The sequence below is a fragment of the Acyrthosiphon pisum genome, chromosome A2, assembly GCF_005508785.2.
Source record: "Acyrthosiphon pisum isolate AL4f chromosome A2, pea_aphid_22Mar2018_4r6ur, whole genome shotgun sequence".
Taxonomy (NCBI): domain Eukaryota; kingdom Metazoa; phylum Arthropoda; class Insecta; order Hemiptera; family Aphididae; genus Acyrthosiphon; species Acyrthosiphon pisum.
Window position 1 is genome coordinate 70,931,101 of NC_042495.1, and position 15,537 is coordinate 70,946,637.

General features: G+C 32.1%; 1 protein-coding gene across 1 annotated transcript in view; it reads left to right on the forward strand.

Annotated features, from left to right (window-relative positions):
• Positions 1–246: 246 nt before the first annotated feature.
• Positions 247–15,537, forward strand: part of LOC100162840 (transmembrane protein 132B) — a 69,040-nt gene continuing 53,749 nt past the window's right edge. The window contains exon 1 of the mRNA XM_001942651.5: positions 247–1,154. Coding sequence (XP_001942686.2) covers positions 1,097–1,154 — 58 coding nt within the window. The 5' untranslated portion in view covers positions 247–1,096. The remainder of the gene's footprint in view (positions 1,155–15,537) is intronic.

The window sequence follows — 15,537 nt, forward strand, 5'->3', positions numbered from 1 at the left end:
GCGCCGCGGGCCTCGTTTGCGTGTGTACGTCGGTCGCGTACGCACTCTCTCGGGTCAATACTTGTGATTCCGAAGGGAGCGACGGCGGCGGCGGCTGGTCCAACACGCACACGCGCGCACACACACACACACACCGGCCGTCGCGCTGTACGTCGGCGGCGTGGCGGTATCAGCCGCCGAGTGCCGACGATGACGACGACGACGACGACGACGACTACGACTACGGCGACGGCGGCGACTACGGTGGCGAGCGGCGGCAGTGTGTAATTCGCCCTGCGACGACTAGCGCGCGCGTTTCCCCCGCGTGACTCTACGTATAGTAGTTGTGCTCTTCGCGCGCACACCACTACCACAACTATTACTACTACTACTACTACTACTACTACTACAACAATAACAACAACTGTTACTACCACTACCATATTATTATATCTATATAGTACTGCCGGTAACCGGCCCGCTTCAGATCAGTCTACTACCGTAAGTCGGCCGGTGTGTGCGTGCTCGCGCGTGCGATTCGTCGAGCGGCAAAATACAGGAAAAAAATATAACAATTTCAAAATCGAACTGACTTTACCGATATCGGGAGACGCGACCCGCGTGTGGCGTTTGCGTGTTAGCGGCGCTTTTGATTTCACTCTTATCTTATCGTAGGTACGCGTATCGTCGTCGTCATCGTTATTACTTATTGCTATTAAGTATTAATTATTATCGATTTAATTATAATTGGTTTTTTAACTATATTATGGTTGTATAGAAATCAAAGGTGATCGGTTTTAATTAAAATTTTTTTTTTCACCGTCTCTTATCATCTCGCCGCCCGATTATAACGCCTTCGTTTAATATCATTATTATTATTGTTGTTGTCGCCGTCGTCCGTCAATCGTTCTTTATTTCTTTTCGATCAGTATAAATCTTCGTCGCAGACCGCTGATCGTTGGATGATGGCCGTTCGGCCGCCGGCGCCGCGCAAACCGCCGGCGTAAAGCCGGGACGGGAGTTTCGCCAAAGTCGAGTCACTCCAATCCCCCGCCCACGCACCCCGTGGGGCCAAGTCGGGTGAGAAGAAATCGCAACAGAGTTACACCTTCACACGATGAACACAGCGACGGCGGTGGCGATTTGGGTGCTGCTTCTGCACTCGGCCACGATCGGTAAGTCCAATTGCACATTTCCTGTATACATCTTTATGTTGTATTAAAATAACACTTGTCTGTAAATAAATCCCGAAATAAATATAATATTTTGTGTGCCGGCGATTAACGGTTTGTGGCCTTAGGGCGCGGGTGGGGCGCGACGCGACGTGAAAATTATATGCCCGCGGACGGAAAATATCGATTCCGCTCACCGAACGGGTTTTTCTCGGAGATTTTCCAGTTTTTCCTGGCCACCCACTATCTTTATTTCACCATGTCCCTTCGCCGTCTAAAACGCTAAAAACCGCGCCGCAGACGAGTCGACCATAATTAATAACGTCATATTTCAAATTCACCCCTCGAAGCACAAGAAAAAGCTATTTTTCTGAAAACTATCAACATCACACACTATATTTTACCCGATCGTTTTTCCTTTTACCGACGTCAGTGTGTGTGTTACACATGCGATACCGACTCGGTATTCCGTTTTTGTGTTTCCGATAGGTACGAAAGAAAGAGTTGACATAATATACCGAACTAAGTATTTGATGTGCTCAAACCTATCCTTATTAGGTACCTACGTATTATAATATATACTGTTGGCTATAAGATATTAAGCAAGTACAATAAATTATAATATAAAAAAATGTATAGTATTATTATTGTTATAATAGCGCACGTTGTTGACTGTTGTACATGGTAAACCGATTTGAATTCCAAATGATTAAAATTCCGTTCGTTTCGAATTCCGAACGACGGATAGATGTGTAAAACAGCTGTTTTATACCGACCCTTCTATTATAGGGTGTATAATATGCATACAATTTAAATCTGAAATCGAAATCCCATCGGAGGTAATTGCATTTCTAAAAATATCGTCAGAATAAAACAGTGTGGGTACATAATATGCAGGAGGGTTATAGCTTATAAGTTATAATAAAATGTTCAAACGTGGAATAATATAGTAGTAATAAAAAAGCGGAAAATCGTGACCCACTTTTTTGAAGTCTAGTGCCTCTGAACTTCGCTATTGTCTTTTTTTTTGAATTTATTCATAGGTGTCCACTTATAATTTATTTAAAATTACAATATTTTGTTAGAGTGGTCGACGCGGCAATAAAATTATAAATTATAAGTAGTTTTTTTTTTTTTTTTGACGTCGACCGTCCGATGGCAAACATAATACCAGCTACCACCTATATGACGTTATTATGCATTTATGCTATACATTTTCCAAGTACGATAGGAAACTGGTTAACTCATCGATAGTATTTGAGCAGGAGTGCAGGACTGACAATGTCCTGAGGGTCGTCGTCACTGTATTTTTTTGTTAAGAACATCCTGTTGTTTATCTAAAAAAAAAACCAACATTCGTCGGAATTTCGAATATCACTCGCTGCATGCGTGTGTTTGTGTGTTATGTTGTGTTTCCGTTGGATTTCGCCCAATAGGTCCTCATAATATAGGCTATAGTCTATACACCGACTGTATGGGTGGGTAGAGCTGTAGTAGTCGTCGTAATAGGAACAGTGTTCAGTAAACACTCGACAAAAACGTTTTCACGGTTGTAAGCGGCGGCGGCGTGTAATATTATTATTATTATTATTATTTTTTTTTTATTAGAGTGGTCTACTACTATAATATAATACAGTGTATATAATATTTTATACGACTACGATAATATACCATGTTGACGTGCGGGACGCCACTCGTGGTCGATGGGGCGCGCGCGCGTGTGTCAATCAACGGACCAAAGAGGATGGCCAATTATCCCGAGCACATATTATAGCGTCTTGTCTATCCCCTGGCTTGTCTTTCGCTCCCAGTACCATATCACTGACAACAATTCGTAGACTAATACTCAGCGAAAAAAAATATGCACGAGCTCCACCGCAACTCCGCATTGCAGAGCTAGATAAATAATATCTATAAAATAATATATATTATTATAAAACACCGTGACACGAGATTTTTATATATTAGATTATGAGGTACAAACTTAACACGTTTTTCTGACACACCGTCCACAGTCCCAGAACACAAGGGCGCACTTTATCTATTTGATGTTATAATATCATATTGCTTATGTTTTTCAACTACGTCCTCTTTCCGGACTTGCTTCATTGTTCTTATCATATTTTTTCTAAACCGGTGTTTTCCAGACTGAGAAAAGTCGCGCAACGCTTTTACCATTTATGGAAACAAATTCTGAGCTGATAGTTGATAGCCTGGGAGATGGTAGTTATCGTCATTATAATATTATGGTTGTTTGGCGTGTTTGTCAAACCGACCAGGCGTTTTGTTTTTACCAACAGTTCTTGTCACGACATGTCTGTACACTTAAGATTAAGTCTTTACACGTCCGATTATAATACATTTTATAATATTATTGTTATTATATCGTATAGCGTTATTTTTGCACGAATCACTCCTATTTTATTGAGTTTAATTGCTATTCTATTTAACGTCTACTTAATTATTATTTATTGCATGCAACAATAAAAGTATTATGTTCGTTATACTATTGTACTTATATCGGAAGTTTCTAAAAAAACATTCTTTTTCTAAGTTTTAATCCGGCATTTTCTCTAAGTTTCAGTGCTCTTTGTTCTTGTTTTACGGATACATGATAGTTTATTAATTAAATATTATGCAGCTCCGTTTACTATATAAGTCAAAATCCTCCCATATCTTAAGGTTCGGAGAGAACGAATATTGCATGTTATTAAAATGTCATTAATCCTAGTAATGTACTAATGTGATTCTGAATGTGATAGTTATTATTTATAAAGAAAAAGACAAAATATGATAATATTTATTTACCTACTGTTTTATAAACATTGTACCTATATTGTACTTATAGAGGTAAATATACTAAATGATAATTAAAGTTAATTTTGTACCTCTTTAGTCTTTACCGAGCTTTTTACTTGGAATAATATTTTATATGATATTAAGTACCTATAACTACCTAATATTAAAGATAAAAAATATAAGTTAAATTATATATTTTATACAGTGCATACCTATTATGTATACTATATTTTTATGCAAATGTACACTTATACCATTAAGCATTATAACATTTAATCCATCGATCTTTAAGTTTAAAATAATTAATAATTAATATTATCAACAAATATTTTTAACTTTTATCTTAAGTTTCAATAGTTTTATTAGGTACATTATAATTGTAATACCTAGAGTAAAAATTATTTCTCCTGAATTTTGGCAAACTAATAATTCGATTGAAGAAATCGCAAATTACATTTCAAAACAGTACTGCCATGGGAACTAACATTTAAACTTTCAAGGATATCGTGTTGTTTTAATAGTATTAAACTACAGCTACTGTTTGATTGATAACAATATTATAAATAACATAAATAAATAAATATAAATATTATTTAGTATGTCTTTGGACGAAGCCTACGCATATTGAATTGGTTTCTTTAAAACCCACGTATTAATCGTTACGGATCTAATCAGGATATCATCGCGTATATCCTGTTTAAAATATAATGCTCTTTTACGCTATTCGTCAAAAAGGTTGTTAGGCCTTATATATTTTTATTTCGTGTATAAAATAAAGTTATACATTTTTTGTATTTTCGTCGTATTAATTTATATAATATATAAGCGTGTACACCAGTTTTCTATAAAATATAAACATTAATCAGACGCGGGATTTTTGTTTTCAGTTATTCTATTTTCTGTAGGTTTAAATGTATAATAAATAAAATTGAAATACATTTAACTTTAATGCATGTTTTTGTGATAGTTATATGCCCGGTTATATGTGTAATGGGTACCTACGTTTGTAGTATACATTTATACATAACATAATATTACATAATGAAGTCAAAAATTCATAATTGAAATAATTTCAAATATTAACATAAATTATAAATATAGCATATTATCCAGTTAATTTTTCATATCATTGTACAAAAGTCTGCAAACCTAACTCATTAATAAAACAGTCGTAATAATTTAAAATAAACATTTTGTGGAATTGAACAAGTGCTTCTAACAACTACTTTTTTGGCTGTATTTTTTTGCTGTTATCGTTAAATAATGTATTTTTAAAACTCAAAGGAGGAAGCTCAAAAAATATTTACTGCTATAGAACCAACGTGCCTGTCCAATATTTAGGTACCTCGAATTTTAGGTATTGTTATTATTGTAATTTAATCAATATCAAATACTTCAGATCAAAGTATCATGAGTGAGGCCATCCCCAGTCCCAAAACAACTTTTAAATTTTTAACTCGTTTTGAGTATAAATATTGAAAAGTTTTTTTTTTTATCTATTTCAAATATCTACCTTTAGTATATATTATGTTATTATTGGGTTAATTATACAATGTTATTTTGTCATGTGGATCCGATTATAACTATTATATATATACCCGCGAGATCAGGATTTCGAATGTCGAGTGTCGTCTAAAATATAATAAATACATTTTAAAACTAATATTATTTTTCTATGTAATAAGGGCAATAATGGCGTTATTTTTTATACTTAAAATCTATATACTTTTGTCAAAAGTAGAAAATAGACATTGTTAATAAATTGACCACAACCCGATTGTTTTTAATATGACTGTACTGAGTGGTATATTATTACCGTCGGTATGAATCAACAATGAACTTAATAATATTACTGAATGAGGTCTTTCGGTTCCCAAATACAATGGAGTATTCCAAATTATTTCAGGGGGTAAATTCGACATTATTGTATCATAAATTCATAAATATTTGAGTGTTACCAAAATATGTATCGTAAATACATATTGTTTGGTTAGTTACTCGTACGCGAAACTGATAGCCACGGCCCATGACTTTAAAAAATAACATTACGTGTTTTGTACAGAGCTAGTAGAGGCCAAAATGTCATCATCTAATTTGTAACCCGCCACGCAACCCAGGGGGTAAAACACTGAATGAATTGAACGTATACTGCATATTATAGTACTTTCAAATGTAAGTATATATTATATATATAGGTATATATATATATATATATATGTGTGTGTATCTCGTTCATATTCTATGGAAGTAAAAACGAGCGAACAACCTATAATAAAATGTGGCATCCTTAACAAATGCGCTTAGAAGACAAAATTATTAATAGCCGCTACTGCCTTACCAACACTTCTAAAACGTAATAATAATATATTATAATATGAATGTACTTATATACACCTGTAATTTATATATTATACATTTTGTAGTATATATAGTATATACATAGATAGGGCACGTCGTCGTTTAAAAATATAATTTATCAGTGTATATACTTATAAATGTCTCGAGAACCGCCCAGCTATTAAAGTTCTATACTTTTTAAGTGAGATTGGAAAAAAACCGATATTTTTTTATTATTTAGATTAGGTATCTACTTACAGAGTTCTGATGCGATGCTTCCCTTTGTGCTTTAGCATCCCCATACATATTATACGTGCAAGGATGATAATTTTTTATCTCTGTATACCTGCGTTATCAAATATTCAGTTCAGAATTTCCTACATTATTTTGTCGAAGTTTTAACTCCGTTTCATAATTCATTACACAGTTTCAGTTATATTTCTAATACTTAATAAGTTCTAAAAGTGTCAAGTACCTAAACATAACGTTATATTATTAATTATTATTATCATTATTCTACTCAAAGTTCAAAATAAAACACATTTTTTCTTAATCCATATTGTTCTAATAGTGCGTTGTAAAGAACTCTGAATAATGCATTGTTAAGGAGAATTTTTTAATTTAGTAATCCTACAGAAACTCATAATGAAATGGCTTTAATTTTCTTTTTGAAAGTTCTGGTTGAGTTTTATTAAAACTCTAAAAAAGTATCAACTCCACCTTTGACATAATTTTAGAATTCTATCTTATATTCCGATTATATTCTCTACCTATATACAAATGCTATATGATTTCACTTAATTGAGACATAAGTACTTGCAAAACTGAAAACACGAATGACAATTACTACTACAGTTATAATAGGTATACCTAACTATTAATTATTATGTTATCGGGGTTTAATAACAAATTGCGTTTGTGAATTGTTATTTGATAAAATATGGACCAACGTTAGTCATTGATTTTAAAATATTTCCAAAGTAACAAATCCCAGGCTACTAACATGGCTAATAAAATAAATTACTAATGAAATCAAATTAAATAGACAAATGTATAAGTATTTATTTCATATTTTTAATGCTGTGATTCAACCATCAACTTAATTGTGGGCATTGTAAGTTGTAGAGATTACTATATAATATAATAAACATTAATTAATTCACGACTGCTTAATGCTTATAAATTATGTTGGGGCTTATATTTTATAATACCTATTGTATATTATAAACTCAATGAAAATAAAAATATAATTAATATGAACGTTATAAATGTATTTACAAGTTATAATAATGTAGGTATACTTACTAATATAGTCATATACAAAAGTATCTTAAACATTTTTTTATTCATTTAAGTCATCTTATTTTTCATGAATATTTGTTTAAAACTATAATAATATAATTGTATCAGATTATACTATATTTTTTTATACTCCTGTAGGCTACAAATACAGGTATTTTTAAAAACGATTTAAGTTTGAATATATCAAATTGTGTTTTTAAAAATGAATAGTAATTGTTGTTTCTCTGCAGATCTGAGTACAGTTAATTAGTATTCGTATTACATTCGATTGAAATAATTGTTTTTATTAATACCTACCTACCAAATATTTTTTGATTAAGACATCCGTTCTCGGCGGACTATAAATTCAAAACTTCTCAGAAAAAATGTTTTATAATTAGCATTTATCAGCGATTTAATTAAACAATGATTTGCTAGGTACTTAAACATCTTACATTAGACTTCCTTATTATTGCTGTTTCGCTTTTAGCTTTATCTCCATACGTTATCGGTTAATTAGATGTAAACAAAATGCCGTTTGTTAAATGTATATACATCTCTCGTTCAACAGCAATAAAACATCGCAGAAACGGCGGTGTATCATCGAATCCAAACATGGTCATTTTCACATCCACTGACAATACCGTAACATTGAGCATGCGTTCCCGTGTGAAACTATTTCCCTCCCTAACAATATTGAAACAGATTTTCTCATAGATTACATTTTGTTTAAATCTAATATTTAGTATTTAAGGATCACACTTAAACCTATGTCTTATACCTCTGTGATATATATGACTAAAACTGAATAGTTAAAAAACTCAACAATATTATATATAACTTGAACTCGGATGTTGATAATTTTGCATACTTTTTTAACGCATCAGAATTATACCAAAGTATGACATATATTTGATTTATGAAGTCTAAATTTAAAATCTGTAAACATATTTTGCAAATATAATATTTCTGAGCTTATATTTGCATGTAATAATATATTATGTTTAGTGTTAGTAGCATACTTGGTAGCATATTAATTATGAGATAATATCTAATATATATATTATAATACGATATTGTTAATTTAAATATACGACGCAACTTGGAGTAGTATTTTTCAATTTATTAAATTATAAATCAGATCGTTGAAGGTCTTTACAATCTAACATCATTGTGATTTTAGAATACTTCATTTAAATAAAATTAACCTAGTAAAATCGTACCTATTTATTTATTATGCCAGGACAACTGTTTAAAAATTGTTTTTTTTTTACTTGTATTCCTGTGAATATTTTTAGTTTTAGAATTATAAATTTAAATTAAGGTGATTAATTTTTTTATTTATACCTATTTTTTTTTGCTTATATTATTGTTGAAAAATATTTTGTACATTTTGTGGCATGTAATAATAGTAGGTTTATTTTGACTTTTCAAACGTAGTTATGTTTAAATAAACTAAAATGTTGGTGAATACTCATTACCATTCGAGAATATATTTTATTGATCATATTAAATATTTCTATAACTAAACGCTAAAGCGAAATATTGGTTTATAATATATAATATGATAGAAATCCTTAAATTGAGATTTTATTTTTATTTATCATAGTTGTGTGCTTTTGGACATTTAGATGGGTGGGATCATAATTCATAATACTGTATTAGAATAGAATATATTCTGATATTGAATGAGAAAACGATACAAATCGTGAATCATATTATAGACACTCGACAGGACGGTCATTGGCCAAGCACGTGTCTAATGTCTCTCGGTTTGACACATAAAAATAACGCATGTCTGATTCTTTTATCTTCAATTATCCTTTCACGATTCGGATGAAACCACAATCGGTTGTCTTTAAAATGTCACCGTCTCTAAAAAAACATTAATAACTGTTGGTCCTCAGTCCATTTTAATCTACAGCTCTACTCGGTGCAGCTGCCGCGTCTGAAAGCAAACGCTTGTATTGCTGTAGACGAACATTATTTGCTATAATCAATCAATGTGAAATATAGGGTCTGCTCAAAACAAAGATATCTAATTAAGTCTTTTCCCGCCGAATTCTTCTAGACCCTTTGGTTAAATATAATATATATTATTTATGAAACGGGGAGTTTCGATATATACTCGTAACTATGCCGTTGCCTTCTTTCCGAGTGTATGGGCGATATTTTATTATGTTTTCCATCGAAACGTAACGCTTTTAATTGTGAACGTTAAATAATTGATTATACCCACAGGCCACCACTCGTTTGGTGGGATTCACTCTTCGACAATTATAGTTTATTGATAAATGTAAATTATTAAATAATTGTCTTAGATTTATTTTCATCCGGATGCGGTCTTGCGTGTGCGGAAGAATTCTATTAAAGTATTTAAGTATACCATAATACAGGCGCCGCGTTGAAGCGAAAATATTATGTACGTCTAAATATTATACGACTTGTACTTGCGTCTATTTAAAAGTTAATATTTTGAATTATAGTGGTATTTATATCAAACAAGGCTTGCCATAAGCTAATGTGCCGCATCCATTAGATATAATGACTGACCTTTGCCCGAGAGTTGTTGTAAGAGCTAGGAGTATAGGACATTATATTATTATATTAATATATTATAGTGTCGTATACTGCCGTTCGCTTAGAATCATACACACAGTGTTCGCTGATGGATATTAGTCATTGTGTGTGAAGCATATCTAAATAAAACTCAGAGACTACACCTCTAGCGTTCCGTACGTTCCGATTTAATTATACAGTCAATTAAATGAAGTTAACGACACTAAACAGACTACCGAAATAAGTCCTGAATTATTATTGATAATTATTACTATTATATTATTATTCTATTTACTATTGTCACGACAAACTGTATAATATCAGTTTAATAAAATCTTAATGAAAAATAAATCCTTAAGAAACAAATGTTTGATTGTTCAGAAAATATATTTGGGGCCATTGTCTTTTGGCCGTTTAATCAAGTCCGAATATTGCTGTAATAAAAAAAATGAATCCAGTCAGAACCGACTGAGGCTCATACATTCCCATTCAAACAATAATTATAATTATTAGACATATAATATAGTAGTATAATAACAATAATTATAAACGACAGTAAGACATTGAAATCATCCGGTATAGGAGCTGACTGCGCGGGTAAGTGAACGTTGATGTCTTTTGACAATCTGACAAATAATAATATGGGGTAACGCGTCGTCAGACACCAACGCAGTAACATTAATATAAATATATAATATTATAATAAAAATATTGAATACTATAATATAAATTATTATTTATTATCATATGGTTTGGTCAAACAGCACGGAACAGAAGCGAAATCATAAATTCACAGTATCTATAAGTCTCCGTATGCAGCAGCTATATTTTAGGCGTAGCAAAGCTTCCGGAATTCTCGATCGGATGGTGGCCGGAAATTCGTATTGTGTATGATCTTGGGTATCATTTCGAAACAGGCGAATGCGCTGTAGTGCGTCGTTTACACTACTACACCTATCGCCACGACTCTGCGTATTAATTACAATTCATATACATATTACACACTCACCGGTATTAATATTATTTCTCTTCCTGTGCCGTGTATATCTGCCTGTCGCAGCTGCGGTAGAAATGTCTGTTCGTATTTCGTGTTATTTCCGCCGTGAGGATTTCAATTTTCGGCATTATGCGTATAGGTCATAATATAACATAATAAGTAATAACACTAGTGACAGGTGGTGGTGTGCCCCGATGGCGGTTTGGTTGTGGGCTAGTTCATAATAATAATATATAATATCGATATCCAGATTTAATATCATATTGTGTTATTATAATATTATATAGAGAAGAAAGAAAAATATGAGTTCATTGTTCCCGCATGAAGCGTGCACCGTCGTTGTGGTATGGTGTCAAAGCCTAGCGTTCACTGTTATTATTTCGTCCCGCGCAAAAGCCCATACTATATTCCAATCCCCGCACCGCGCCGGTCAATTACAGAAAGTCTGCCGTCATGTGTCTAGGGAATAACCGTAATTTATCACACCAGAGGCGGTGGTGCAGACTGCGTCCCGCACATTAATATAGCCGACGAGGGCAGTTTTATATGGGAGGCTAGGTATTTCGTATACGGGGTGGGTGTGTCGTGTACTCACATGTGTGCCCGTGTGTGTGGGCCGTGGGGTTTTCGGGAAAGCACCATAATATACGCTTACCCTGTACATTACGAGATGTACGCCCGTTATTCAATAGGTACTATGCGATGAGAGATGCTCCTCGTGCCGCCTCCCGTCCATCATAATAATATAATGTGTTCTATCCTGCGGCGGTCTCGTGTGTGATGTATTACACGTATATCATACGCGTACGACGAACATCACCGGATCGACGATTACGGTCCAGCAGTAATTTCGCGGGGAAGGGAGGATGGTTTAAAATTCGGTGAAAACAACGACTACGACTATACATTACCTACATTATATATTTGGTACTGCTGTTTAGTATAAGTACCTAAATTATGCGTCTAGCAGAGTCGAACAGACAGTTATATACATGTATAGTGTATATAAGGTAAATAAATATAATATGCGTTTGGTATAGTTTGGGTGGAGATATAGGGCGCGTTTGTTATTCGCTTCTGAAAACGTGGACATTGATTCAATGGATTCCGCGAAACACTTTGGTTATAGTGTTGAAGGACCGTCATCCTGTCACCCTTAATCAGGATATTCCGGTACACGGTAGCAAAGTCGCAATACATAATAATATAATTTACATCACCTGATTGTTTGTGATATTTTTGTACAAACGTACATTATGTTAAACACGTATAATAACAATATGTACGTGCTGGTGCTACTATTTAGTATTTACTACCTATAATAAATCTAGAACCTATTACGTCGTTCATAATATAATCAATAGATAATGGTGACGTGTATGCTTAACGCTAAATCGGGGGGGGGGGGAGGCGGGCTGTATTTACTATTTTGCCAGTAAATATTGAGGGAGGACATTTGCATGATTGCAGTTAAATTCTAATTCGTGACAGGTTACGTCCTTTGATCTCAACCAATCTATATAATAATAATATTTTGGCTAACTCCAATGTATTGGTCCAATCCATTGGTCATGGTAACGAAGATGTTGAAGATGTTTAAAATAAATTTAAAAAAAGTGTATACATAATAGTAAAACAAATTAATACGTATTGTCGTATACGAGGTCGTATACGTCGATCACGGACGTACACAAATAAACAAACGAATATTAATATTAGCACTTTATTATGCTCGGATTCCCAGTGGTAATCGAGTCACACGGCCACCACACTCTGACCCCTTTCATGTCTTAACATTTTACTTATATCTTATACTTAAAATCGAATAACTATCAAATAATATCGATTGTCCTATGATTAAATTATACTTAATTATTATTATATTACATTATTGTTGTCTTAACCTAGTTAAATGTAATATGTTTAATGTTTATAGAATTTGAATTGTTGTGGTATTCTACTTGTTACCTATAATTATTTTCTTAACCTAGTTTTTATGTACTAACATTTCTTATTACTACTTCTTTTCAACTTATACCTGTATTAAACGCTTAATACAACAGTATGTATAGTAAAAATAATAATTACCAACTAATACACACATTAACTGGTAGTTCGTACAAAATTCAAAATTCAAAACTACTAAATGTATCATAAACATAGACATGCGCACAGGGGGTGGTAGGGGTGCATAAGTACCCCCGGACCCTTCACCAAAAACGACAAGGGCCCCAATTATTAATTAAGTGTAAATTAAATTAGTGAAATTATTGACGAATTCAAAAATGTTGTTTCTTTTAAACGTCGATTATCATTATAAGATTGTATATCTATATATTGTTATGTAATATTTATTAGAACGAATAATAAAATATAATAAATATTTTTAGTGCATTTGATATCTTTAAAACATTTGTCTGTATCTATAATTGTTTTCAAAATTATTATGGGCTCTAATTTTTAGTGTGCACCCCCGGAACCAAAAGTCTGCGCATGCCTATGATCATTAAGTATAGTATATTTTTAAAACCATAGAATTATTATTATTGAACGCTGCAATCTAGTCTATCACGGACCCACCCTATAGTTTCCACCACTGTACATACCTATTATAATTGGTTTCATACATATATGATTCAAAAACTATAATAACGAAGGGCTGAATTGAGAATAATATTATGTTATAAAATAAAATATTTTAGAATAGTAATTTGAGAGGGGGGGGGGTACTAATGTAAGTACTAAATTACGTTGTGGGAATTGTAGATAAAATATTTGACAGTCTCGGTCATGAAGGGAACCATTGTAATAATGTAATGGTCGGACAACACGAAAGCATATTATAAATAGTTTGAAAACCAAAATCTTAAAAAATAAATTTTAAAAGAGCTTTTATTTCTCAACAAAGTTCATTAGTTCGTAAAATATTCTGATTATAACAGGCTGAAGAAAAATTGAAATGAGACCGCGGGGATTATAACAAACGTAAAGTTATTTTAAGCATTATTGATTGGTGATCGGACTTTATCACCGTGATGGCGGTGATGTAAAGATTATTGGCACATATGTAAGCAGTAGGTACTTGGTTATACGGTATATTTATGTGACAATATTTTGTTAGAATTCCATAAACTTGATATTTTAAGCTAATTAATTATTATTATAGTAATAGTATAGTACGAAAAATAAACACATATTATTATATAGACGCAGAAGTTTCGAAAGATGTAGCATTAATACGGCAACTCATTTATGTCTTTCTATTTATTGGCATTTTACACTGCTTAAAATATTGTTATCTCATAATATAGGTTCTTGTAACATGTTATGTTGTTTTAATAGTTTATTGGTATGTACATATGTTATTAATTTAGTGTACTGGTCCGTAGAAATTAAACATGATTTATTGAAACTTGAAAGTTCTTATTAGTTTACTGCAGATAATAAACCTTAATTCTATATTCGTATACCTATTACCTACCGCCAGGTACTGCCAGGTTGGTAGTTATATCGCTAATACCGTGGTGTTACTGTCTTTATATAATTAGTTATCTATTTTAGGTCGATTAGGACTTCTAGAACTAGAATAAAGATTAACTAGATAAATAAATCATTGTATGTGTGTGTAGTGTGGACGTATCTTGAATTACGTCTTTAGTATTTAAGAAGACGTAGCACCCGCATAATATGTTGTCTCCATCTCCACGTCGTGCACTCAGCAGATCACGTTTAGTCCCGTTAATTTTAAAATTAGAGTGAATTGACCTCTTATAAAATTTAAAGGTAAGAATATTATCTAGGGCATTTCATCAGCTTTTTGTTATAATTAAATGTTAAATTGAGCTATGCATATTAAAAGATGTATAAACAATTTACAATTTTAAAATACTCATAATTCACTTTAAAAATTGAAATATAACAAAAAACCGAAATAAGCAAATGCAAATAAACATTTTTAATCTTGATAATTTTAGGAAGTATTGTCATTGAAATTGTATTTTTGGTTAAAATATACCTATTTGCTTGATTGTAATTTGTATTAAAATTATAGGATTAGATTATTTCTTATTTTGATTTTCATTAGGGATACATTTTAATTTTAATTTTAGAAAATAATTACACAGATTTTCGAACTACTTATAATGTAATTATATTTTGGTTCTATGATATTATTTTGGCATATTATTATTACTAGGGCTAGGATTTATATGCAATAAAAAATGATTAAATATGGATTTGGTTTATTAAAAATATGCAAAAATATGCAATAAAAATATGCTTAAATATACCAAATAAATATTATTTAAAAAAACACATTTTCTATAAATTAAATACCAATTAATAAAAATAAATATGTTAAACACTTAAATATAAAAACATTAAAAAAATTCTAAAGTCTTAAAATCTCTAAAA